The following is a 26343-nucleotide window of genomic DNA, read 5'->3' on the forward strand; positions in this document are numbered from 1 at the left end:
GTTGGAAAAAAAAAGAACAAAGGACTCTCCCAAGCAATTTCCTTTGTTATTTCATTTTATTTTTGAAAATTACTGGCTACCATTTTTTTGGCAAAATACTCATTTTTTCGACATTGAAAAGTCGCCAGAAATCGCGCGCAGCCTCACACGGCACACGGCCAGCCAAAAATACGAAACAAAAAAAAAAAATCAATAAAAACTGCATCTAGTCTCGGGTTAGAGACAAGGTGAACTGGGGGGTCTGTCTCTCAGGGATATATCTTTGAGATATACATACTTTTGCATTGGGAACCATCACATAGCAGGGGCTGTCGCAGCCCTTCTGCCAGATCTCGTAGAGCCAGTTCTCGGGCTGACGCAGCGACATAGTGCCCATCATTATATGCTTTGGCTTTTTAAGGGTTTTTTTTATTAAAAGTTTTATAATTTCTTGTTGGAGATTCACTTTTCTCCCACTTTTCGCACTAGTTGGGTAATAAAATCTTGTAAAATTTTTGTGTTTTTTTTTTTTCGGGATCACAGTTGGGTTGAAAAATGTATATAAAGTTTTCTGTATGCACTTCACTTATTTCTTTCTTTTTTTCTGGTTTTTTTCGGGGGCTTTGTGTGTGCTTGTATGGCAAAAGTTCAGCAATAACTGAATTCGTTGTTCAGCTTTTTGGTGTGATTTAAGAGACCGGCGCAGAGCTTTTCGATTTTGAGCTTTTCTTCAAAAGTAATATTGGCTTTTGCTCTTCGAATTAATATAATTCACTAACGAACGAGTCTCTTGTTGGCTTTTCTTATTATTTTTTTTTTTTTAGTTGGTATTAAAAAATAATTGTTTTAAAATTGTTTTTTTTTTGTTTGATAGTATAGAGTGCCAGGTTTTTGTTTTTTATTTTTTTTTGGCGACGTGTTGTGAAGTGAGTTTGTCTGGCGACTGACCGTCTGCGTGCAATTAGCGTAGATTTTATATGAAATGGCAGAGTAACGAGAAGAGAGCGTTTTGAGTGTAACTGCGCAACGGGAGAGAGTGCTCTCTGGCAGTGAGAGAGCAATTGAGAGAAGTAGCACCTCCCTCTCTCTCTCGGCTGGCCTTTCTTTTGTATCTGTGTGTCAGCTGTGCGCCCGTATTCGTGTGTATCTGTATCTGTATCTGCCATCGTCTATCTATCAGCATTCATCAGATACGACTGCCTGACTCTCTGTTTGTTTTGACGCGCGACTCTTTCCCACTGTTTCTTCTCATCAATTTTATAAAGACAAGCTCTAGCTATAGATCTTGTCTGTCTGATCAACAGCATTATGTATATGTGACTTATCAAAAAAAAAAAAAACAATGTTTGTCTCAATTTTTGAATAGTATCTGTAGCCGGTTTGTACAACAAAATATATGTATTGCGGGCCGCCTGTCACTTATTATTTTGCGCTGCGACGCAAAAACTTTACGACACTTTTGTTTATCACTCTCGCTCCGGCTACGGAGCGCTCTCTCGCCCGGTTGGGGACGTTCTTGTAGATACTTTTTTACTTGCCACGCGGTGGTTTTCGATTTCTTAAGAAAAGGGTGGGTTTTCGGCTACCTTTTGCGCATTGCGTTTCCTCTCCACATCTGAATTAAAATCAGCTGAAGTAAACAAGTAAACAAAATTCCTCTAAACAGTCCAAAATATTCGATTAAAAAAATTCCTTCCTTCCTTAAAAACCGCTTAAATCTGTCTTTAAGATATTATATAATATTCCTACAAGGCACACGACATTACAAAAATTCAAGGGCTTGAAGTATGAACTTCGGAATACAAAAAAAGAAAAAAACAAAACAAATATATAAAAAAAATAAATGAAAACAGAACGTATCGATTTCACGCGCATGTTGAAGGAAGCTTTTTTTCTGTCAATCTATACCACACGCCACGCCATATAGATTCCGATTCCGATCTATATAGGAACAATAAGCCGGCACACAGAGCTCCCCCGACGCATCAACAACACGAAACAAACATCCGCGTTAAAATTACAAAAGACAAATAATAAAAAAAAGAGGGGGGGTGAAAACAATTAAAATGCATTTTTAAAAACAAATTCCAAGCTGGAAATGGATACTAAAAGGGGAAGCAGATTCTTAATTGCGATGGAAACTGCGTAGAAAGAGTGGTTAGGGTGGGTGGTATCTGACTTCTATTCCTATTCTATTTTATATTTCACAAAACTCTCTTATGAAACGACATTTTATGCCAAAAATAAACACTCAAGACTAACTAAGACTAGTTGGCAATAAATCAAAGCCCTCAAAGACTAAGGAGGTTACCTAAACTGTTCAAAAAACCAATACTAATAGGTCCTATTTTCCCAAAAAAGACCTACCTTACAGCTTGCTAATAAATCTTAAAATCTCTACTTTTATCTTCCAAGAAATCCATAAAATTTGAGAACTCTTTATCGAAAACTTTCCTCTATTATGGCTGGCTCGTGTCAGTTTCTGTAGACAGACTTGGGATGCATTTTTCTTGATGACTTTATGTGGTATTTGTGAGCAATATTCATTAGAGTGCCGCTGTGCCACACACACTGCATACAAAATCAACAAATAATAATAAAAACAATGCACATCCTTTGTCTCAAGAAATGAACAAAAAAATTTTTCGAAATTTTCGCCGCGTCTGGCAATCAATAAAATAAAAATTGAATCGCAATTGAAAAGGGGGCCTCCTCCTCCTTTAGCTCTCCCTAGTAGACTTTTAAGACTCATATAACACACGCGGAAAAGTTATAAAATATTTGAAAAATCTGAAATATAAAAATAATTAAGAGGCAGAGGCAGAGAGGCGTGTGGAAAATTACGACACTCTGTTTTGATTCAGTTGTTGATGTTGTTTCAGTTTTCAGTCTTTTTTTTTCAGTTAATTTTTGCACGCCCCCGACACGTGTACTCCTCCCTTATTATACATATAGTGGGTGCGGTTTTGGCGTATTGTTGGCTTCTGTTCGGTTGTGGGATAAACGCGTTTCTCGCATGCAACTCGATTAATTCTGAATCACTTGCCGCGCGTGGCTGGCAGACAGAGAGTATGGGGTGGTATCGTGTGGGAAAGTTTGTTGACTTAATTGCCGTGTTTGTGGATGGACTTTGGGGCTTGTGTTCATCAGCTCACTCTAATTAGTTCCCACCTAGTGTAGAGTCTTGAGGCGATAGTTGATAAGATAGGTTATCAAGCTTGTCTAACAAAACAATCCTAAAAAAAATAACAGTCTATAAGGGAATGGAGGAGTCTCCCACATAACGCCCAATGTCCAGTCCAGCTGGGAATAGAGGTGCCCCAAGGGGCGTAGAGGGGACAGAGCTGGCCAAAGGTGCGACGACAAGCTGTCTCCCGGCCCGGTCAGTGGAAACTTACAAGTGCTTTCCCATTCAGGCAGTCAAGAAAACTGAAACGGGGGCAGTGGAAAATTTTGTTTATTATTTGAGATTTTTTTTAGGTAACTCTCCTCCGCTCTATAAGATACATTTCTCAAGAGGCCTTAAGAGGCGGAGATGCTTCAGTTCGAACTTCGAAGTGAAAAGTGTTTTATGTAAAATGCATCTCATTAAGATTATCCTTCCTGAAAGGTCTACCTTTCATTTTATTTCCAATACTATTTCCCCATACAAAATACAATTTTATTGAGCTCGTTTAGAGGGCCAATCGAGGGAATATATTTTGATTATTGATTTCCTTGTACCGGAGAAGAGAAAAGAGAAAAAAAGAGTGTATCTGTTAGATACAATTAGACAATTACAAGACTAGGGAGGCCAGTTCCACGTGTCATCTGTAATTGGGACTAGAAGGGGAGGTATTCCATCATACCTTAGACCGCCTCCTACTACCAGCTTCTGTTCTATTTGCCTTTGGAATCAAATCACGCAACAGCTGTGTGGGATGAGTGGCTGATAAGGCTCTACTTTTAGAAAAAAAAAATATATATATATGGTAGCTGATAAGAGATGCTCAGCCTCAGCCTCCTCCTCCTACTTCTGAATAGTTTGGGTCAATTTTTTGAGTCGAATGGGAATCGCAGTCGCTTGTTTTTGATTTGCTTTTAATGAATTTCAATTGTCGACCATTTAGCAGCGCTGGAGAAGACGTCAGCAGCAGCTGTCTGTATCACAATATTGAATAAAAATCAAAATAAACAAAGAAGTTTCAGCTGTTGAGTTGAATCTGCTTAGAACAAGTTTTGTTCGCGATTATCAGGTCCTGCCCCTGGCCTCTACAATGTATGTAGAACCTTTAATGAGCTCATTTTTTTTAATTTATTAATAAGTATGATGAGTTTAGTGTTTGTTTTTTTGTCTGTAGATGTTTTAGAAGCTGTCTGTCATTGATTTCCTTTGCTTTGATTTGACAAACATTTTTCTGGGAAGCTGTTAGACAGAACTGTCTCAGATTTTAGACAGGTTTCAAGTGATAGTGGTCTGAAGAAAGCAAAAAGATACTAGAAGAGAGACTGTGACATGCTTCCTTATGAATCTATAGACTTTGTATCTTACAGATCCTTAATAAATGTTATTTTTAAGACCCTCCTCCTAATGCGTCAGAGTCAGAACACACAAAAGTATAAATAAAACTGCAAATGGCACTTTAATCGCCAGAGACTGAGGCACTTTCGAGCCAGACATTAAATCGTTTTATGGCAGACTGTCGGTAGAGGCACCTCCCAGGTACGAGGAAATGGCAGCCCAGGTAGGGGCCTGCCGCCGCCACCGGCACTAATTGCATTCGAATGCCCACGAATCGGAGGTGAAAAAGATACAACCGCAGCACGTGTTGCCAATTAACTTCTGGCCAAAATATCAAGCCTATGACATCTCAAGGTTTATCTCCCAAAAGGATATATCTATCTAAACATTACTTGGAAATTTGTATCTTTTTTTTTTATAAATATATAAATCGAAAATATACTGGCCGTTGGCGTGTTTTATTTTTAAGAAGCGGCGCGGTTGAATAGACTTTCATCTTGACCTGAATTTCTGCCATGTTTCGCGGTTCTTCTTGTCGTTTTGTTTTTGCTTTTTTTTTAATAATATAGACTCATTGAATGCGCATCCTTGTGACCATTTTTTGTACTATAATTTAATTGAAAAATGTTCTCAGAAGTGAGGGAAATTGTTTGAAAAAGTCTTTCTTTTTTGGGTTAAGGACAGAGACACGCGAAATATCAATTACCTCAAAGAGTTGATTACATTTGAGACAATTTTTGAGACAATTTTTCGGGGGAATGGGCTTTCCTCCTAACCCATATAAGCACCTCTATAATAGCACCTTATATATTTGATTAAAAATCTAAAAAAGGGCCCCAAAAGTTGGTAAACAAATGAGGAGAACAAAGCGGAATGGTCGAAAGAAAAACGAGAACTGCAAACAAAACAAACTGAAGAGCCCACAAAAACAAGAATTAATAAAAAAAAAAAAATAAAATTAAAACTCGAAAAAAAAGCTACAAAATAATCATGAATTATTCAAGGCCGATCGAGGCAGTCCACAATAACACTATTTGATATATGTCTGGGTCTATTTAGTGTTCTAAACTATAGGGTTATGGGTCTATTGGCTACTCGATCAGCTCACTTAAGTGTCCATTCCAGAGTATCCCAAGTTCCAGACTTGAAAATTATAGTTTTCTATTTTTTATCACATTTTTTTTTTGTGGTGTTTTGGTGGAAAATGAATGCGAAAAAAAGCTTAATTATTTTGTTTTGCTGCCAAAGAAAGGGGGGAAGCTATCATATATCTATTTTTGGCAATTAATTTCGAACCAGAAGTATTCCATTTTGTCAATATAATCCCCCCCTTATTGCCACCAATTGTTGCTGGAATTTTTCTTTAATTTTTTATTGGAATTTGTACAATTTTTTTCTATTCTGCGAGTGAGTGGAATATTTTGTGGACTAATTGGACTTACGACGCTTGTTGTCTTTTATTTTTTATTTTTTTAAATTTATTTTTCTTACCTGCAAAGAAAAGAAGCAGAAAAGAATGTGTCAGAAAATGAGTAAACAATATTATAGTCTAGAATTTTTACTTATTTCTTAGACAACAGAAAAATATATAATAAAATTAAATAAAACTGTCAGCGAGGAAATTTTCTAAGAAAATAAATGGCACAAAATATGTATAGTCTGTTTATGAGAATTCTATTAATTTATTTTTAATTGTTTTAGTGACAGATTGTTGGTTGAAGAGAACCTTTTTAGTCAAGACTATCCCCAGAAGTATGGAAGTATGGACAAAAAATAAATTCCCTTAACCCTTTTGACATATTTATGGCATTTTTTCTCCCCCAAAAAACACCATTTAATCATAAAATAGAAAAAAGCCTGTCTGTGAAAGCTCTAAACTATTTCAAATGACATATTGGTGTCAATTAATGCAAAGTCCCAAAAATAAATACAACAGAGTACAAACAGCAGACAAAGACGGTCTGTAAACAAACAAGCCAACAAACATTAATCACCAATTGCAAAATCTCATATATTTTGTTTTTTTTTCAACTTTTACGATGAGAGAGAGAGCGCGTTGGCGTTCGATCATGGCCAAATTTAAATCATAAGTCTATATGTGTGTGTGGTTGTTGTGGCCAGGTAGGTGTAGGTAGGTGTGTCTCGGCCAACTGCCAACTCGCACGCCACGCCACGCCATGCCGTGCCACGCACACGCAGCTTGTTTGTGATTTTCTGAACTCGGACTCGGTTGAGATCAGATGGGTCCAGTTTAGATCACAGTTGTCGAACGGGTACAGGTCCCCCAAAATAACACTCACACCTCTGTCTGATCGATCGATTAACGCATGTATTTAAATTGGGCGATGGTGGTGCCATATGCATTTAGTTCTGGGCTGATTTTTGGACATGTTTTGACTTGTTTAAGCTTATTAAAAGTGATATAAGGATATAAAGCTATCGATAAAGTTACAATCGATTAACGCATTTACTATCCTGGGGATTTATTTACACGTACATGTAAAAACTAGGTTATAGGCTATCCGACTATCGATATATGTCGAAACAATCGATTAACCCCATTTATATAAATTGGTCGAAAGCGTTGCCATATGAGAATAATTCTGGGCATCTGTTGAAATGTTTAGACAAGCTTTGCAACTATCGATAAAGAAACAATCGATTAGTGCAAGTATTTAAACTAAGCGCTGCCATATTTAAGTAATCTTAGGCATTTATAGACAAGTGTTAAAATCCAGGATGTAAAACTAACTATAGCTTTGCAACTATCGATAAAGAAACAATCGATTAAGGCATTTATTATCCTGGGCAGAAATCCCATTTTTGGACATGCTTGTGTTAAAACTAGGTTACTAGGCTATGCAACTATCGATATAGAAACAATCGATTACAGCAAGTATTAAAATTAAGCGCTGTCATATCTATCCTGCCATATCCTGGGCATTTATTGACATGTTAAGACTTGCTTAGACATGTCGAAAGGGGTGTTAAAAGTGGAATATTAAACTATCGAGCTATCGATATAAAAGGCGTTGCCATATCTAAGTAATTTTGGGCATTTATTGACATGCTTGGGACATGTTTAGACATGTCTAAAGTAGTGTTAAAAGTGGAGATATTCAAATATTTTAATTTCTATTCCAAAGAGTAGCTACTTGGGCCATCCTTGACACTAAGTGAACCCCTTTATCCGGCCTATCTCTGATCGTTAAGTGACTTTATTATCCCTGCCCGAATCGGACTTCATTGGCAACTCTATCAGGTAGCCCCCAAATCGTTAATCCCCTAAATTTAGCGCCAAACTGGTTTGCTGTGATGTCACTAACCCAATTAGAAAGCAAGTGCCGCTGCAGACAAATTGCTGCCATCACAATTTTGGCCAAAAAAAAATAAATTACTTAAATATGTGTATTTCATGTATATTATATGTAGATATATACGAAACAATCGGTTTTATTTATAGAATTTTTTTTGTTGAAATTCGTGTGATATTTAGGAAGGTTTTTCATTTTTTGTGTTTTTTGGGATCTGAGAAAAAAGTTAATTAGGTCAGCAACTGTTTTTGTCACTTTTCGTTGATATTTTTGTTAATTTTTTTATGAAAAAAGTTGTATATTTCATATTTTTTGTTTTAAAAATTGTTAAAATCTTGTTCGTGAATGAATAATTTGAAATGGGCAGCTTGGCAACAAAATTTGCTGGGAAGACAAAGCAAAAAATAGCGTAAAATGGTAAAAAAAATTGGAAAAACTTTAGTTGTCGAGTACAGTTGTGTGTGACAGCTGGACAGTTGATTGACATATTTAGTCGCTTGGCAAAGTGGCACACACACACAACAGACCATGGGCAAAAAACAAAAAATCAAATAAAAATAAAAATAAATAAAATAAAGAAATAATTGTTTAGCCGAAGGGGAGAAATTTTTTGGACACACCTCCTCCGTATTGGCAAATTCCAAAGGTCAAAAAACCAAAAACTAGAGATGGGAGAAGGTCTAGGACAGAGAGTTCGAACCCCTCACTTAGAGTTTATTCGGTTAATCGGCAAGGTTATTCAATCTCATCTGATTTATTATCTGAACACACGTTTGCAAAAATTTAAAAGCGATTAAGAATACGTTGAGCTTTGCTTTTCAATTCTGCTTCCTGCCTTTTAATGATTCGCTAACAAAGACGGAAGATATCGGCTAGAGTTCATATCGAATATATCGAATATAGCACAAAGGTCATCACATCCAAGCGGCAATTAATCACAAAGTCTCTGTCTAGGGGATTAACCGAAAACAAATGCTAAGAGTGATATTAATTTTATTTACTTCATTATTGGTTTTGAAAACCAGTTAGTGACGTTCGAAACTCGTTTAAAATTTATCGAAAATGAGAGAAAAGATACACACACCGAAAGTGTGTGAATTGGAAAATGTTTATTTGGCAAAAATAAAGCATTTTTATTGTTCCGCGTTGTATTTCGAACCAAAGCAGACACAGGAAGTGGTCTGTCGAGAATCAGAGAATAGCTAATAAATTGCCTAATTAATGTTGATCTTGAAAGTGTTTTTATTTTTTTTTTAGCTTCTTATCATAATTGTACTCTTAAAGAGTTTAATTTTTAATCAAATTGTGGCACAAAACACCCATATTTTGCAATTACTGTGGATAAGAGCCTTTAGGCACTTGGGATTTTAGAAAATTTGTTGATAAAAATATGAAACAGACAAAGGCAATTCCCCTAGGGTTTTAGAAATAATCAATAATTCCCTAAAGAATATTAGCTTAGATAGGGGTTAGTCCTTAAAACTCTTAGTATATGAGCTGATACTCTATCATTTCCACTTTATTTCCACTTTGCTGACTACAACACTTTGAATACTTTTGTGAAAATCGAGTGCGCTTGGCAACAACCAAAAAAAAAAAAGCATAAATAAAAAAGCAAACTGCAAATGCGCCTCGCCAGTCTATAGACTCATGTATTGGCGATAAAACTGACCCACTTTTGAGCCGCAATGCACGTACAAACAAAAAACAAAAAAAATAACAACTCGAACGACAATTGCAACTTAAACTAAAGGCTATCTGGTCAGTGGTCTGGTCTGGTCTGGCAACGAAATGTTGAAAGTCTAGTCCAGTTGAGGGTATCATTGCTGAGATGATGATTTTTCACCAAGGGGAGTAGCAGTAGCAGTAGTGGGTTGTGGAAAAACACGTTTTAAGTCTGGCATCCAAAAAAAAAAAATAGCATTACACCCCCACTGAGTTGACCTTCAGGCAAATGGAAATTAAAGTCCAATTCGAGGAACTTTGCTCGCATGCGACTGGAACAGAAACAGAAACAACTCTAATTGCAGTAGACTTTTCCCGGTAGCTTGTGGCATCAGTGAGTCATTAGAAAAGGGGGTGAGCTCATCGAGACTATAAGCTATTAACTCATTGCAGTACCCCTCTTTTTTTTAAGAATCAGATTACAGAATCAGAGTTTCTGGGAAAGCATCTTTTTTTGTCACAAAAACGTGTCAGAAAAGTTGAAAAGTTTTAAGTTACTGCAGTTTGTGACGCAACAGGAGGCCAAGAAATGACGTCAGCAGAGGGGCTATTACAAAGTCCACTTTGCCTTAGAGATGGTGTAATAGATATTGTTTTTCATTTAAGTTCTAAAAACATAAAAATACAAACAAAAAGAATAGTTTAGAAGACATTTTTTGAAAAACTATACTTTACCAACACTGTTTTTATCATTTTCAGGTCATCAACACTGTTCGATATGAGCTGTGGAATCACGAGTCCATCCCTAAGCGACTAATAACATGCATGTATCGAAAGCAGATCGACTGATAGACACGCAGCCACGTCTAATTAGCACTCAACTAGCTCATACAGTGTTGGCTTTTAGGATAATAGACAAAGCCACCGACTGACTGACCCACCAACCCACCAACCCACCAGCCCACCAACAATATCGATTCTGACGTCAATGGCTAGAAAAATTGTGGTGTTTTTTTTTTTGCGATTGTCACTGCAATTAGAGAAGCCGGGGGGAACAGATCATGATACATTGATACTCTGATACTCTGATACTCTGATACTTGTACTTGCCTAAGCATTGGTTACCGATACTCGGAAAGTGCCACAAATGAATCGTTTCGGACATTTGTGATTTCAAAATCAAAGGTTTCATGTAAGAGGGATCAAGATCAAGAATAAAACACAATAGGCACGTGGCTAGAACACATGTTCTCTCTACCCGATATATTCCAGTCTATATACTCTTTGGGATCTGTGTTTGTTATGTAACCATAATTGTTTTCCCAACAATTCTTATCGGAATGTCTCTAAAAGGCCTGCTATTTTCGCTTCTTTCGATCAGAAACTCCCCACACTTGCACAAACATACAAAAAACCCCGAGTATATATTTTTATCTTATCTGTCATGCTGTTTTATGGTCTTGTTTATGAGTTCTGTATTTTGTTTTTCTCACAAAAAAAAAATAAAAAAAAAGAGTTGAAAAATAAGCCCAGCCCCCCGAAATAAAGCTCCATAAATCTCATTAAGTCATTAAAATGGCCCAACACTTTTTTGTTTTTCTGATTGTTATCTTGTTTTTCTTTTCACAAACTGGTTGGGTTAGGAAATTGATTACAAAATGGCTTAAAAGAAAGAAAATATTATTGCAGATCAAGAGCCATTATCATAGAGTCCTTCAAGGCTTCTTATTACTTCTTACCTTGGAGTCTATAGCCATATAGCTAGTACCACTGATAAGTCTATTGTTCTCCCTTCTATGTCTGTTATTAAATGTTAGTATAACCTAAAAACCTTATCAGAAACCTTATAATCATTGGCGCCAGGTCTTCTATTTCTTTCATGATTGGAATGTGTTTTTGTTCATCGATTGGAACACAAAGAGCTTGAGATTAGCCGAGAAACTGGAGCGTGTGAGTAGCGATAGGCCTTCTTCCATCTCCTCCTGGGTCTGAGACCTTATCAAAATCCAAATTATTTCGCCCATAATGACAATTAAAGAGTGATGTCATTGTGGTCTCTCTGCTGCCGACTTGATTGATAAGTGTTATAAAGGCGAGAAAATAAAAAAACAATTGTTTAAGGAAGCAAACACACATTTGCGCCTCACTTCCGCCTACTGAGACTCATTTCTTATTTGTTTTGATTCATTTTTTATGTGTACTTTGCATTTAAAACAGGAAAAGACTGTCGTCGGAGCGGTCATCTTTGAGATGCTGCGGAAAATAAATTACATTTTATTCGACGCGCCTTTGTTTTGGGACTAAAAACAAATAAGACTCATCTCTTTGAGAGTCAACCCGAAATCCCACAAAAATCCGCAATCTGTGCCCTCATGTCCGCGACGTGACAGTCGAAAGAGCTCCCGGGAAAGTGTCCCCAAAAAATATATGAATGATATGCAACATCTGCTGGGGGTTAGAGAACTTTTTAGACTCATAAAAGAGGAAAGAGGACATACACCTGGCGGGAAATGTACCATCATAGAGTGGCCTATTCCCCATTCAACTCTAATGATAATTCTACTAGCTTTTTGTTGCCTTAATTTATGGCATATTTTTGAGAGATAAGCTCGCAACAAAAATATAAAAAGTCTGCCATTTTGTAAACAAGCAGCAAAAGCCAGAGGCCTGATAATGGAGAGACCGTAAAAATATCAGCCCCCAAAGTCTCGTATTCAAGCCCCTTCAAGGTCAAAAGCAACAACAGATTTTTCAGAAAAATAATATAAGAAACTTAAACAGACTTTAGGATGGAGAAGAAAAGTACTTTCACAAAGAGAAAAGGCGGGAAAATCTTCTAAATGGAAACAGAGAGCAATTGAATTGACCCAAATGACCATTATGGGGTGGCACAAGTGGCAAGTGGCAAGTTGCAAGTTGCAACGAGGCATCAGAGGCAACAGAGGCAGTGTCTATTCGATTTCGTGGAAAAGGAAAAGTTGATTGACTTTAAATGAGGCATTCGAGCTTCACAAAATGTGTCATCAAGTTCCGCTTGGAATTTTCAATCAACTTTCAGTACTTCGAGAGGCTTAGTTATCATTTGAAGATAGTCTTAAAAAGCAATTCTACAAAAAAAATAGGCAGAAATTTAAAGAGTCTCTACTTATAAGCCATTGAGACTTTTATTTTCGGTTGATAAAAGTTATCTTTCCTTTCTAGATTGATTAGATTTCCTTTTTTTGGATTAGATTACTTTTTAAAAACATTCATAAATCATGAATATCATTAAATTTTCATTCATAAAGCTTTTGGGACTGAGTCTCTATACCAATTGCCATCTTGTTGAGTGTCTTTTACTGACTTTTAATTGGATCTAAATATAGAAGCCTCTTCCATTGAACTGCGTGCCTGCCATCTCATTGCCAGTAAAAGCAAATTCAATTCAATTGAACTAAATTTGTACTTCATACTCTCGAGAGAGACTGTAAGGAGGAGGGCAACCACTTGATTGGATTGTATCTTTTTTTTTTCCAGGCAGACCATCTGAAGCATCTTTTCGATGGCTCCTCAGTTCTATTTATGGATGGCCGAGACTTGAGACCTTGTCTAATCGAGATTAAGAATGACCCATCGAGAGTACGCACAATTTGTTTCAAAAAAAAACAACGACTGCTTCCATGGCCAAAAGTTCAAAAACGATCAAGTCTTTTTTCTTTACTTGATAAGACTTATTTTTATTGCCGATTTATAAAGATTGTAGAGTTTCTTATCAGTTTCCCGCTGACAGTTATTTGATTTTCAAGGCTTGTTTTTTTTTTTATAATTATTTTGTAAGATATAATATTTTATTTGAAACTTACCATTGCCTGCTCGATTTTGTTGTCAATCGCAACTGCACTTGTTCCAGATGCACTGTAAGAAATAAATAATAGATATTAGCTAAAAAACTATAGGATTATAAAGCCTAAAAGTATAGCCTAAGAGTCTTCGTCTTCATCTTCATTAAAGACTCAATTAAAAACAAATCAAGCAATTTTTGATTGCCATTTTTGGAATCGGTCTCAGGTGAGACTCTCAAAGACCTTCAAACGGAAGCTATTTTTGGAGATCTGACCTTGCCGATTGAGGTCAACACGACGACAATAAAACTTCCTCTGATTTTTTGCGAAATAAAACTCAAATCTCCCTATCTAATTGCAATGCCAAACGGGCAATTAAACTGTCATAAGACCCAAGAGAAAGATAAAGTATATGAGAGAGGTTGGACTACAAGTCTATAATCACTTCGATTCGATTTAAATACGATACAATGGATTTTATGCAATCATGTGGTGTATGGCTATGAACCAAATCCGTTTGGCATACATACTTTACTTTTAATTACCGACCGAGAGTGCTGGCAAAAGTGCATTGTTTGCTCGATCGACTGGCTCTCGGGCTGGCTTGTAATTATGCAACAGCGGCGAAAACTAGAAAAGGCGAGACTCCCAAAAGCCAGCACTGCATTTCTGCAACTCTAATTCGGATTACATAAAAAAGGCAATAAATAGTTTACAAAAAAGCTGCAGCTTTATTGTAATACATGCAGTTCTAGGGTTGCCTTGAAGCTAAGCTTGATTTAATCAATATTTTATCGAGATTTTGTCAAGATTTAGTTTTAAGAATGGTTTATAATGAAAAGAAGCAATTAAAAACAGATTGAAAGTTCTCCCTCTTATAGTTTGAACTTCTAAACTAACTTTATCTTTAATTAAATCGATATTTTATCGAGATTTATCGGGATTTTATCAAGATTTAGTTTGGAGAATGGTTTCTAATTAAATCTAATTAAAAGATGCAATCAAGGACAGATTTAAAGTTCTCCATCTTAAAGTTTCAACTCCTAAACTAACTAAATTGAGATTTAATTGATATTTTATCGAGATTTATCGAGATTTTATCAAGATTTAGCTTAGAGAATGGTGTCTTAATTAAAGAAACAATCAAGGACAGACCTTAAGTTCATTATCTCAAAATTTTAACTCTTAAACCCGTCTTTAAAAGTTAATTAACCTACAATCTATTTACCTAATCGAGATTTAATCGATATTTTATCGATATATAGCTTGGAGTATGGTTTTTATTAAAAAGAAACATTTAAAAACAATGGTTAAAGATTTGTTTCCCAGAATGTAAACTCCTAAAGCCTCTTTTAAGAGTTTATTTAACTCCAATTGATGTTTTAATTTTTATTTATTTTTTATCGATTACTTCTATTGCTATCAATCATGTTATCAAGTAAGTCTTAGGTCTCACGCAATAATTTCTAATTATAGAAATGGCATTGCGTTGGAAATGTGTCACTTAATGGGAGAATGGAGAAAAAGTGTAACTATGCGAGAGTGATTCACTCGAAAAATCGAACTCAAGGACAATATATAAATTAATATACTTTTTAGATTATTTGAGATTAAAAGTCATTAAAACTAAGACTTTATTAGAGTAAGTAAAGCGAAAAAAACATGAATAACTAATTTAGAACACTCATAAGTCAGTTTCCACTAATTACATACCATTTTGAAATTGAATTTTGTAATATATTAGGCTTGTTTATGACGGCATAGTCTGCTCTTTTTTTTTTTAAGATAATCGTAATATTAAAAACATGAAATAATACCTAATCAGTTAACTCACTCACTGTCTGAACTAATTAGTCTGAGAAGATGGGGCTTTCCAATAAAAAAAAAAATAAGAAAAAAGGGAATTTACGACTGAGTCAGTTGGCAAGGACGAAGGCCGGAAAGTTTCTTGACCTGCCCAAGGAGGAGTCACCCAGAGACCCTCGATTTAACGACTTTCTATATCATTGCAGTCTGAACAAAACAGGAGGCGAGAAAAAGTAAAAGTCGACTGGCACTGGGTGCAATGACTCATGTCGTGACTTTTGTTCTCTTTCTTTGGGCTATTTTGCAAAAAAAAAAAAGGGAAAAATAATAAAAAAAACAAAAGTAAGATCCGCTGGGTATAAATAAAATGGAATTAAACTTATTCGCCAATGTCACTGCGGCCAGCGGTCAATGGCGCCAGATTCTTGACTTATTTTTGCTAAGAAATTAAATGAAATTATATAACAAAAAAGTATGTTGCAGTTTCCCTGTCTGGGTTTATTTTTTATCATAAAATGTAGTTAGAAGACACCGATAAGACACTTGAGTAAAAAGCTCTCTTCTTTTTATATTGAAAAACAATTCAAAGTTTATTAAAGTTCAAGCAACGCGCCACGCCATCGACGAAATCGTTTCAAAAATAAGCATGATGTCATTTAATTATTTACTTATTTGCCCTGCAGTGTACTACAGAGGTGATTGGTGGAGGTTCTGATTTATAAAAAAATTCATTCCGATACTCCAAATTACAATAATAATGAAGGTTTTCCTCTTTTATGAAAATTTTAGGCAGAATAATACTACATTTTTTATATATTATGTATTAAAATATCTTAATTCGAAAAAAAGTCAATAATTTACTTTGGAAATATTGAAAAAAGTCTAAAAATATCTAAAATCTTCCTTAGATGGCGACACTTAGGTTCTCTCAGGTGGCGCCACCTACAGAGGTTGCCAGACAACATAAACGTGCTTGAACTTTTTCTCTTTTCACTCGGATTTTGGGGCTCTGATTGCCAAATTACACGACGTCAATTGGCATGCAAGTGTCTTTAATCGATATCCCCATTATCCGACAAAGGGATGGGACCAAGTCCCCATCCTGGCCAAGTGCCAGGGCTATAACCTAACCCATTGATGGGTGTCGCTGCTCTTTGGTATTTTCCCTCAGCTATTTTCAAACATCAGGGAAGAAGCAGGGAGCTTCTCACACTTCCGTAATTGAAAACTTGCGGATGTTGAAACAGAACAATGTTTCTCTCAAAAGTGCACTTTCAGCAAAAAATCATCCATAGCTGACTTGACAAAATGGACAATAACAGAAGCTCAAAATTATCAGAATTGCTGAGTAAAGAGTGTTTTTTTTTTGCCATCTCCTACTTCCGGGAAGATTTTCCTTTTTTTTTGGAAGTATTTATTTATTTGTTTAAGATCTCAAGAGGCACTATTAGTGGCTCCAGGAAACAGTCAGGCTGAATTTTGTGGAAAAATATCTCCAACAAAGTAAGTGTCATAATAAAAAATATAAAAACCTCTGCCCCTGACCCGATTAAACTCATATATATCAAAAAAAAGGGTCTTCAAAGCCTGGTAGAAACCTGGTTAGCAGTTGAAATGAGATCCCAAAATGATAAACTTTATGTCCCGATGTGGTCCAAGTCCAAGACCGGTTCGCCTGCCACATGACTTACTGTAGGAGGAAGCCGTAGAGTGTCCCGCCGAGTGCCACGAAAATGGCAAAGAAATGTCACCAACTTGGCAGGCTTCAACGCGTGCCAGCCTCCTCCTGCTCCGGCTTCGGCTCCTCCTCCAGCAGATTCCTTTCCTGAATACAACTGCCAGGCAACAAGTTGTCTAACTGGACATAACGGACAAAAAAAAAACAGAAAAATGAGGTCAGAAAATAGTATTTTTTTCTGTTTTTTTTTTTCGTTCAACTAACGATGCGTTTGTTGGTTGGCCCGTTTTTCCGATGATGTAAGGCCCCCATAGGCAGGAAGCGGGCCGAAACCAGTCGGTTCGGCATATAATTCGATTATAGAGGTAATTTTCAGTGAGATATGATGTTGATTTTGGATCAAAAAATGCCAAGTCTTCCAGAAAAAAGCCAATTTTTTGTTGAAAACATTATCTGAGTAAAGTTTGCCAACTTTTCTAGCCAATTGGCGGTAGATTATCCAACCAGAAGTTCATTTACCAATTTAATTAGAGCCACAGAGCCGCCTTCTTATCCAACAGACAAATATTGGGTTCCACAGACTACAACTTAGCACCTGGGCGGCTGCTAATTGGCTTCTAGAGCGTCTCCAGGTCGGAAGTGCTCTATTTATAGCCACCTGTCTCAATTGAAGTTTACTTTTCCGACCAGTCTGTAGTCCTACCTCGCCCTCAGCCCCTAATTAGCTGTCGGGAAGTGGCGGCTGAGCCACAGACTTAGTCACCCATTATGGTGGCATGATCCATGTGGTTGGGGTTTTGAGTTGGGGGTGGACCAAATGAGAAATACTTCCAGAATCTACAATCTACAATCTAAATTGTCTTTCTATTATAAGCTCTCAGCTAAAAATAAACTCAAAAAATGTTCCATCTCTTGAGAGATAGGCAGATTCCCACAGAGTAGAGCTTCATAAAAGTAATCCTAAAGCATTATCCCACATAAAAATTATTATTTTAAAGCTCCACCTTAGTCCACAACTTACCTAACCACCCTAACCGGTGTAAACCAAATCAAAAAACAATTTTATCTCCCCAGATAAGACCTGAAAGTCAACAAGTCCACAGAGCTACTGTATTACCTACGGACCCAAAGCCCTAACTAAATAGACTTTATCTTCCACTCTCCCATCTCTAATGGAAGGTCCTTCTCGATACTCACTCTGGCAGAAAATAATCGATATATTTCATTACGACTTCACGAACAGGATCCTGTTGCTTTCCCGAGATGCTAGGATACATATCGAAGTCCATTTTGTTGTTGCTATTATTTGTATTGATATTGTTGTTGTTGTTATTGCCGCCGGTCTCAGTTTTCATTATCGATATTACTGTACTTATTATCGAATATGCTCCCGTTACTTAGTCTCCAAATACGATATGTTTGAATATTTTGGATCTTATTTTATTTTTTTTTTGTTTCTTTCCCTTCTCAGCTGCTTATTCGCTTTTGGGGATACACACACACACATACACTTTCAAGAGAGCAACAATATACATGAAGAATCTGCGAGAAAAACAGTTAATTGGGTTCTGTTGTGCTTCTCCACTCTTTTATCTAGCCTCCCCCCTTTTTAAAGAGTTTCACTTGCAATTACATACACATGTGCGTTTTTGGATTTTTTTTTTTTATGTTTTTATAAACAACAACAAAAAAACACGAAAACACTGAACTGGGGAGCTCTCTGGGGAGCTGTATTCCGCACGAAGAGAGCAGTTCTCTCACGCTCTCAGCTGAATTCAGCAAGTATCTCTCGATTACTTTGGGACTCTCTGGCGTCCTCTCACTGAGTGAAAATGTTAAAAAAAAACGCGCGAGACGTTTTTCGCTTTTATATTTTTAAACTTTTATTGTCCTTTTTAGTGGAACACTAAACTTTTTTTTGTTAGATTCTAAAAGATATACTTTCTAATAGACAAGGACTATCTTTTTGAGAGTAATTCCTTTCTAGATCTTGATTTAAACACCAAAAGAACACGATTTTTTTTTGGTATCTCCTAAAAGCTAAAATCACACAACGAACAATCCAGCAACGAAATAAAACAAAAGCGACAAAGCGACAAAATGAACTATGCTTCTTGGGGGATTTTCGTGTTTGAAATGACAGAACAGCTCAGCATAACTGAAAATGTTGACGTCGCTGCTGCGGATGGTCGCAGTGGCTGGCGCTGCTGGCCTTTGTCGCTGCGAGAGAGAGAGTGCTGAACACGGCAAGAACAACAACAACAATCAGCCAGGTTACAACAGCTTTTAGTGGTGGCTTTTGAAGTTAAAAGCTATCTTTTGGCTGAAGTTAGAGAGGAGCAGAGCACCAAGCCAGGGTGAGAGAGTATGTCAGAGAGCCAGAGCGGAGAGAGAGAGAGGCTCAACTGAAGCCGAAAGTTGTTTTTGCCAAAAAAATGCAGCAGCTCAGGCTCAGAGCTTAGAAGCTAAGGTATTTAAATATTTAAGATAGTAACTGGGATTTCTATGATCAAAAATTAAAAAATAAATAGAGTTTTCTATAATTCCTACAATATATAGTCCTTAAAAGCTTTTAAACTCTAAGATAACTAATATTTTCATTTATAATTTTAATTTATTTTTGCAATTATATATTTAAACTTCCAATAAAAAAGACAATTTTTTGAATTTCAGTAATTTATAGAGCTCTTTTAAAGATTCTAGAATGCCCCCCGAGATCTGAAATACACATTTTCATGGCCGGACCACGTTTTTCGGTTGGCTCGTGTTAAAGGCAAACAACAAATGCATGGGAAATAAACAAACAAGATATAAACACAGAAAAAACACGAAGGAAACAAACAAAAATAAAACCAGAAAAAAAAACACCGCAGACAAACGAAACGAATCAGTTAATTTATGATGCAGATGGGAGAGAGAGCACAAGATACAACTCCTCTCCTCTCCACATCGCTCTCTTCACTCACACACACACTCACACTAAGGCAGTGGGAAAAGCAATATGGCTGCTTTTTGAAAGCTTTTTAGCTGAATTCCAGATACAGAGAGTGAGTATCTGTGAGAACGAATCCATACAAGTGGGATATTCAGCGTTGGGGTTGTAGCTCGTTTACAGCTGTTACATTTTGAAAGTGAAAATATCTTTGTATCTTGTATCTAATAAATCTGAAAATAAATGTATTTTCTTGAAGAAAATTAAACTAAAAGCAGAAATATCTTAGAAACTAATGAAATATTTAATGTGTATCTTAAAAAATAAATCCTTTACTTCAGATTTAGAAAAAGATTAACGGGATTAGCTTTAATGGCTCATTTAGCCGTTTTTATGTGGATATTTGTGGCAACACTGGTTTGTCAGCAACTGAGAATGCACGGGAGAGAGGGCCTCCACCGCGTGGTGTAACGGCAAAAGAACTTTTGAAATCCATCCAAGCGACGCAGCAGTAGCAGCAGCATCTCACGCTGAAAGAGACTCTCTATGCCACTTGACTATGACAAGCTGCCACGTTGAGGGCTCAATAACCCATGGCTAACTGTTTATTTGTAATCCACCAGCCTATCCAGCCCACCAAGCCACCAACCCACCTACCCACCTACCCACCATATTCACCATCTCAGCTATGTAGCTCTCCAAAGCTATTTATTTAATTATTTTTTATACTGTTGTTTATTTTTGAATTTAAATAATGGAATTACTGTCTATCTTCTTGGTCTAAACAGCTGATTTTGTTATTCTTTAGATCTGATCGAAAAATAATCGTTTTTTAAAGAATATTACATAACCTCTTACTCATAACCCTTTTATTTTACTCACAGATACCTGTAGTCTGTTGTTTTCAGAGTTCTTATAGCTTACCCTTGACCATTTTATTTCAAAGTTTAGACCAACTCACCTGAAAAAAAATCAGAAAATATATAAATTAATAAATATTAAGGTATAATAAATATATTATAAATAGTATTAAGTACTAAAATCCCTTTTATTTAGTTTTAAAAATATTTCTATTTGATCTGAATTCCCAAAAGTTCTTATGTCCCATTTCCTAACTCTTTATCCCTAAAATCTTCAATAAAAAATACCTCTGAAGACCTGACCTGAATCGATCTCCATTTACCTTGATTTCCTTCACCTCATTATTGCCGTTTCGCTTCGAAGACAACGTTAAAAATCACGAAAATATGTAAATTATTCGCGCAAATTGTTTATGCCAGATGCCCAGCTAAAAAATACAAAAAAAAACTGCAAATAAATGTCAACAAAAAGGTTGTATTTGGTATTCATATCTGGCCGACAGAGGAGCGTGTGCCCATCGAAGTTGTATACAAAAATATATACATAGATATGGAAATAAAAATAAAATGTAATCCAGCTCCGGGCCGACCGTGCCAATAAATACTGAAAAACCAGGCAGTTAATGAGTGTTATTTTTGGTGGCGGCAAACAGCTGGTGTGGTTGTTGATTTTTCGCACAAAACAGCAATGAGGGGCTAGGAGCCACTCCCCAACAATTAGCGGAGTACGAGCCTAAGGAGATCTCAGTTGGCCAGTTGGCAACATGTTTTCAATCCGGATTAGGCTTCCAAAACAAAAAAAAATCATCAACAATTGTGTAACTTTAAACATTGTGCCTAACTGTGAACATTGCGTCTGAGACTGAGACTGAGACTGAAAGATAGATGGCTATTTCCAGGCATTGTTTTTTTGTTGTTGTTATGAAACCCAAGACGAAACTACCAACAAACCAAGAGACAAACCACAAAGATGTTAAGTTCCATGCCTCATAAAGCCTCTATCCTAAGTACACTTTCTTTTAAATAAAATATAATTATTAAAAGTTTGTTTTAAATTTTTAAAAATGTGTCTATCCCTTAGAGAGTTGTTTGTCTCTTTAATCTTTAAAAAAAATCTTACTTAAAATATCTTTAAAAAATATAGAGTATCTATAACCTTTAAGATTTAAAAATCTTTTCCCTCCACTTAAGTCGTGAGCTTCGCTTGGTTATTTTTTTTGCTTTTTTTTACTTTCATTTTCAGAGTTTTCCAGGCAATGGCAATATAATACGAGGCTACAAGTCATTAGGCAGTGCCTGCACCTCTGACCCGGCTCTCCAGCTAGCTTGCCACAAGTTGTTGAAAAGCGAAAGGCAAACTCACGTCAAGTTCAACCTTTGACCTCCGCTTGGATTGTGCGGGCGGATATGGCTAAAGTGCCACAAGAAATACAAAAAACAAAAAAACTAAACACTGATTAGCTATTTGAATGAAATTTCTCTCTAATAACCACTTGACATGTCAATCGGACATTAATTTGAACTCGAACTCTAAGAGCAGGTCGTTAATGAGGGACAACCTCCTTCAAAGTTGGTATTTATTATAGGGAGCTATTATTTATTATTTATTTGCCTCCTTCATGCATTTTAATTAAAAATTTTTATTCAAATTTTGTAAAAAATACACTTTTAAGGTTAAAACTCGAATGCGATGCGGTCTTTTGCCTTTCACTCACGCACCACTGACGTCGGCGAGGCGTAAATTAAAAAAATAAATAAAGATCTTACTCATAAAAGGCAAATAATTATCACAAACAAGAAACAACGAGAGAAATCGATGGCAAGAACCGCTCAACAACAACAACAGGAGGATCTTAAATCAGAAAAGACTAAAGAGTCTAAAAAGGATGGCACTTATTGGAGCACAAGAGTTGGAGACAAAACTCTTTGGCTTTCATCTCCCAAAGTGCCAAAGTGCGTGCGTCCATGTCCAATTTTAGACCGAAAAGTATTCATAAATCTTTCGACAATATGTTTGCTTGATGGCTTTGATGGTTGACGTCATTTGTGTGTGTTTGTTTCTCTGGCGGCGTTCACTGAACATTGAAATGTTTGCACTGGCAGTATTTATCTTTTAATTGAGTCATAAAGTCGATGAAGAGTCGAAAAGTAAAGATTGGAAGGGGATGGATGAGACTCTTGCACTTTAAACTCTAAGCCTATAGTTTGAAATGGAATTTCTATCACCTCTATAGCCTCTATCATTCATGCCTCACGTGCTAATCTTGTAAGTGGTTACTGACCAGAAGAATAATATGGAATATGGAAATGGAAACGTGTTTGTGCAATCAAATGCGATAGAGCCAAGCTATATACTATAGACTACAGCCTATAGACGGGTTATGAATTATCAATTTCAGTTTGTAGTTCTAGTAGTTGGAAGACAATGCTAACTACTCTTTAGGGACTTGAACTCTACTTAGAGTAGAAGCCTTCATTCATAATTGCAGTTTCCAATTGTAGAACTATTTTAGTTTTCTTGAAGAATGAATTTTCAGCTTCAGTTACAACCACATACCTCGTGCTTCATAATTGATTCACATTTCTCTCGAAAAATCTCTCGTTTAATTTGAAAAACTAATTCCTTCAAAGCACGAAAACCATTTCACGCACACAGGTAGGCTTCGAACACCTGAACACCTGAGGAAAATACAGAGGCTGTCGAGCGAAAACACTTTTCATGGCCAATCTAATTTGCATGTGCGTTCATAAATATTTTTTCAACAATATATTTATAGATTTTTGGTATTGTGGGGTATAGAGGGAAGAGAGATCTGTTTTGTAAATATTTTCTCCCCTTTCCAGCTTCCAAACTTAAGAAGAAATGCCTAAAAAGTATAGAAACCCATAAAATAAGCAAGTATTTTTAAGAAAATTACATATCTAGACCTTGATGGACCTTGATAGTTGCCGAAGTTTATGGTTCAGTTTTTAGAACAACAGATGGCGCCTCTTTCTCTTCCAACCTTATAGAGTGAAGCCCCCACTGATTTTGTTTATATTTTTTTTTTGGCTCTACATACAAGTATTTCCTCCCATTTCGTGTATGCCTCTGTGTGCCCCCTACTTCTACGTATTTTGTTCGCTTTTAACGAAAATTTATTAAACATTATTTATCCCCCACCTGGAAGGTACAAGAGATTAATTATTTTGTATTCTTGTTTTGGTATTTTTTTTGTATTTTTGTTCCATTTGTCAAAATTTGACATTGCTTTAATGTCAAGGTTAATGTATTATCGCCATTCCCGTAGTCTTGCTCGATTCCAAAGGGTATAGAAGCTATAGACACAAAAAATCATCACTTAATGGAAGAAATATTGGAATTAAGAGAGCTTCTTTTTAAGAAAAAAGTAAGAAAATAGAATAAAAGACTAGTAGACTTCATATTGGTTCTATTTTGATATCAAAAATAGCTTGAGTTACCCCCTAGCTAGGCCCATGTTTGGAGATTCCTCCCTAACTTTCCCCTAAACCCCATAGAACCCCTACAACTATAACCGCTCTTGGGCACGAAAAGGTCAAAGTTCGTAGTCGACCTTTTCAGGTGCATTTACCTTTTCAGTCGTTGACACAAAAAGACAAACTTTTTGCAGTTTTTTATGGGAGTGGGAGTGGCTACAGCCCCTTACTCTAGAAGTCTAGGCTTTTCAGTGTTTTTTTTTTTAAAGCTTTTCTGTGAGTTCAAGGCAGTTCATTATTAAGAACAAAAAAAAAAAGAGTCCCCCTAATTACCGCCCTTTGTTCAGAAGTACAGAGAGTACTGAGATTGCGTGAGTATTATTTTCGTCACTGACGTCATGATCAGAAAAAGATAATAATAGCATAATTGTTTTATAAAAAACTGATCTCATGATGTGATCAGTAGAGTGATATCACTTTTCTTCGATTAATTGTTAATAATTACTGAATTAGTGAGCAAAAAAAAGAAATCTACGTCATAGATACTATAGTTATAGGGTTCAAATAGGAGGTTCTAACAAATAAATCTCATTTCTAATCTCTAATATTACTTTGTTGCAGTGTTTTTAGAGGAACTTGGAATGTAGAACTTATTATTCAACTCCCATATCTTAAAAAATAAACAAGAAAGGAAAGCTAACTTCGGGCGGAGCCGAAGTTTATATACCCTTGCAGTTCAGTCGCAGTCCGATAGGTGGCGCCACGCATCTATATTATTAGATATACAGCGGATCGTATATAGTCGGCCGATCCTTATGAAATTTGGCATATCGAATTATTTTGACCAAAGAAGCATACATTGAAAATCCCATCCTTCTAACTTGAAAAACAACGAAGTTATGCCATTTCCGATCAATCAGTTATATGGCAGCTATAGGATATAGTCGACCGATCTTTATGAAATTTGGCAGATCGTATAAGTTGGATCAATTAAGAATCCATAGAAAGTCCCAACCTTCTAACTTGAAAAACAACGAAGTTATGCCATTTCCGATCAATCAGTTATATGGCAGCTATAGGATATAGTCGACCGATCCCGGCCGTTCCGACTTATGTACTACCTGCAAAGGAAAGAAGGGTGTGTGCAAAGTTTCAACTCGATAGCTTTAAAACTGAGAGACTAGTTTGCGTAGAAACAGACAGACAGACGGACAGACAGACAGACGGACAGACAGACAGACGGACAGACGGACAGACGGACAGACGGACATGCTTATATCGACTCAGGAGGTGATCCTGATCAAGAATATATATACTTTATAGGGTCGGAGATGTCTCCTTCACTGCGTTGCACACTTTTGACCAAAATTATAATACCCTCTGCAAGGGTATAAAAATAATAATAATCCAACAGTGCATGGCCCGTTACTTTCCGTAAAAAACAATTAAGATGATGCCGCATCCGGGAATAAAAAAACGAAAAAACGATTAGCCCGCTTATAGAGGGGGCTATGGAAGCTATGGCTGTAGGGCCTGGAAGCCTATAAAGACTATTTTGCAATTTTGCAATATGCCATTAGAAGTGCAGTTGTGAGCGATGGGGCAGGCGGCAAAAAAGGGGGTCTTGGGGCGTCTAGGGGGGCGGCACATGTGCGCGCGTGGCTGTTAAAATAAACAAATCGAAAAAGGGGGGGAATAAACTAACAAGGGGGTGGCCTTAATCAGTTTGCTCGAGGGGGGAATAGTACTATGTCACTATAGGTATCTGATATCTGATATCAGTTGGAAAGGAGCCCTTTTCTTGCAGTTACAAGTGGTATAACCCCCTAGTATCTCACTACTTATAGGGTACTAGGTATACCTAGTAGTACTATACTACTATTACTATACTACTATACTATTACTATACTACTATACTATTACTATACTACTATTACTCTACTGGTACTACTATACTACTATTACTACTATACTACTATTACTACTATTTACTACTACTCTGTACTACTCTAGTGGGTAGTCTCTACTACTTATAGAGTGTAGAGTGTAGGAGGTTTATAAAAAAAAAAATAAAACCGAGAAGGTTATCAACTAAATGATAAATAATATTTATAATAATACTGGTTACTGGTTGTCTGATGACTTTTTAAATGATTTTCATAGAGCCTTTTACATATTTCAATTATACATATTTTATGTTTATCTCATATGATACCCTATGGATGACCTTTATTCCATAAATCTTATTGGTTCTAGATACTTTGTGGCTTATTTTTAAGATCTCATATCTATATCTTCTATGATACTTTATAGGGAATTTTTAAGAGTTCCCTTCCTACAATCTTAACC

The 26343-nt window shown here is 36.3% G+C and overlaps 1 protein-coding gene and 1 long non-coding RNA gene across 13 annotated transcripts in view; one reads left to right on the forward strand and one right to left on the reverse strand.

The window, feature by feature from the left end:
* Window positions 1-26343, reverse strand: part of LOC6498474 (protein bunched, class 1/class 3/D/E isoforms) — an 82911-nt gene that overhangs the window by 2997 nt on the left and 53571 nt on the right. For 8 of the 11 annotated variants that reach the window (XM_014906657.3, XM_014906654.3, XM_032455235.2 and 5 more), the window contains one exon: window positions 13302-13353. In XM_014906657.3, the coding sequence (XP_014762143.2) occupies window positions 13302-13353 (52 nt within the window). Of the gene's footprint in view, window positions 1-277; window positions 1501-13296; window positions 13354-17961; window positions 18916-20620; window positions 20658-26343 lie in introns of those variants that run through there. The other 3 variants (XM_014906658.3, XR_006507502.1, XM_014906655.3) reach the window with 3 other exon arrangements.
* On the forward strand, window positions 19083-19583 carry LOC116656034. Of its 2 annotated transcripts, none has more exons than XR_004311047.2 (2): window positions 19083-19234; window positions 19438-19583. It is a non-coding gene; the product is annotated as an uncharacterized LOC116656034 (long non-coding RNA). The 2 variants fall into 2 exon arrangements; XR_004311048.2 differs by having other exon boundaries at window positions 19461-19583.

This window comes from Drosophila ananassae, chromosome 3R, assembly GCF_017639315.1.
Source record: "Drosophila ananassae strain 14024-0371.13 chromosome 3R, ASM1763931v2, whole genome shotgun sequence".
NCBI lineage: Eukaryota > Metazoa > Arthropoda > Insecta > Diptera > Drosophilidae > Drosophila > Drosophila ananassae.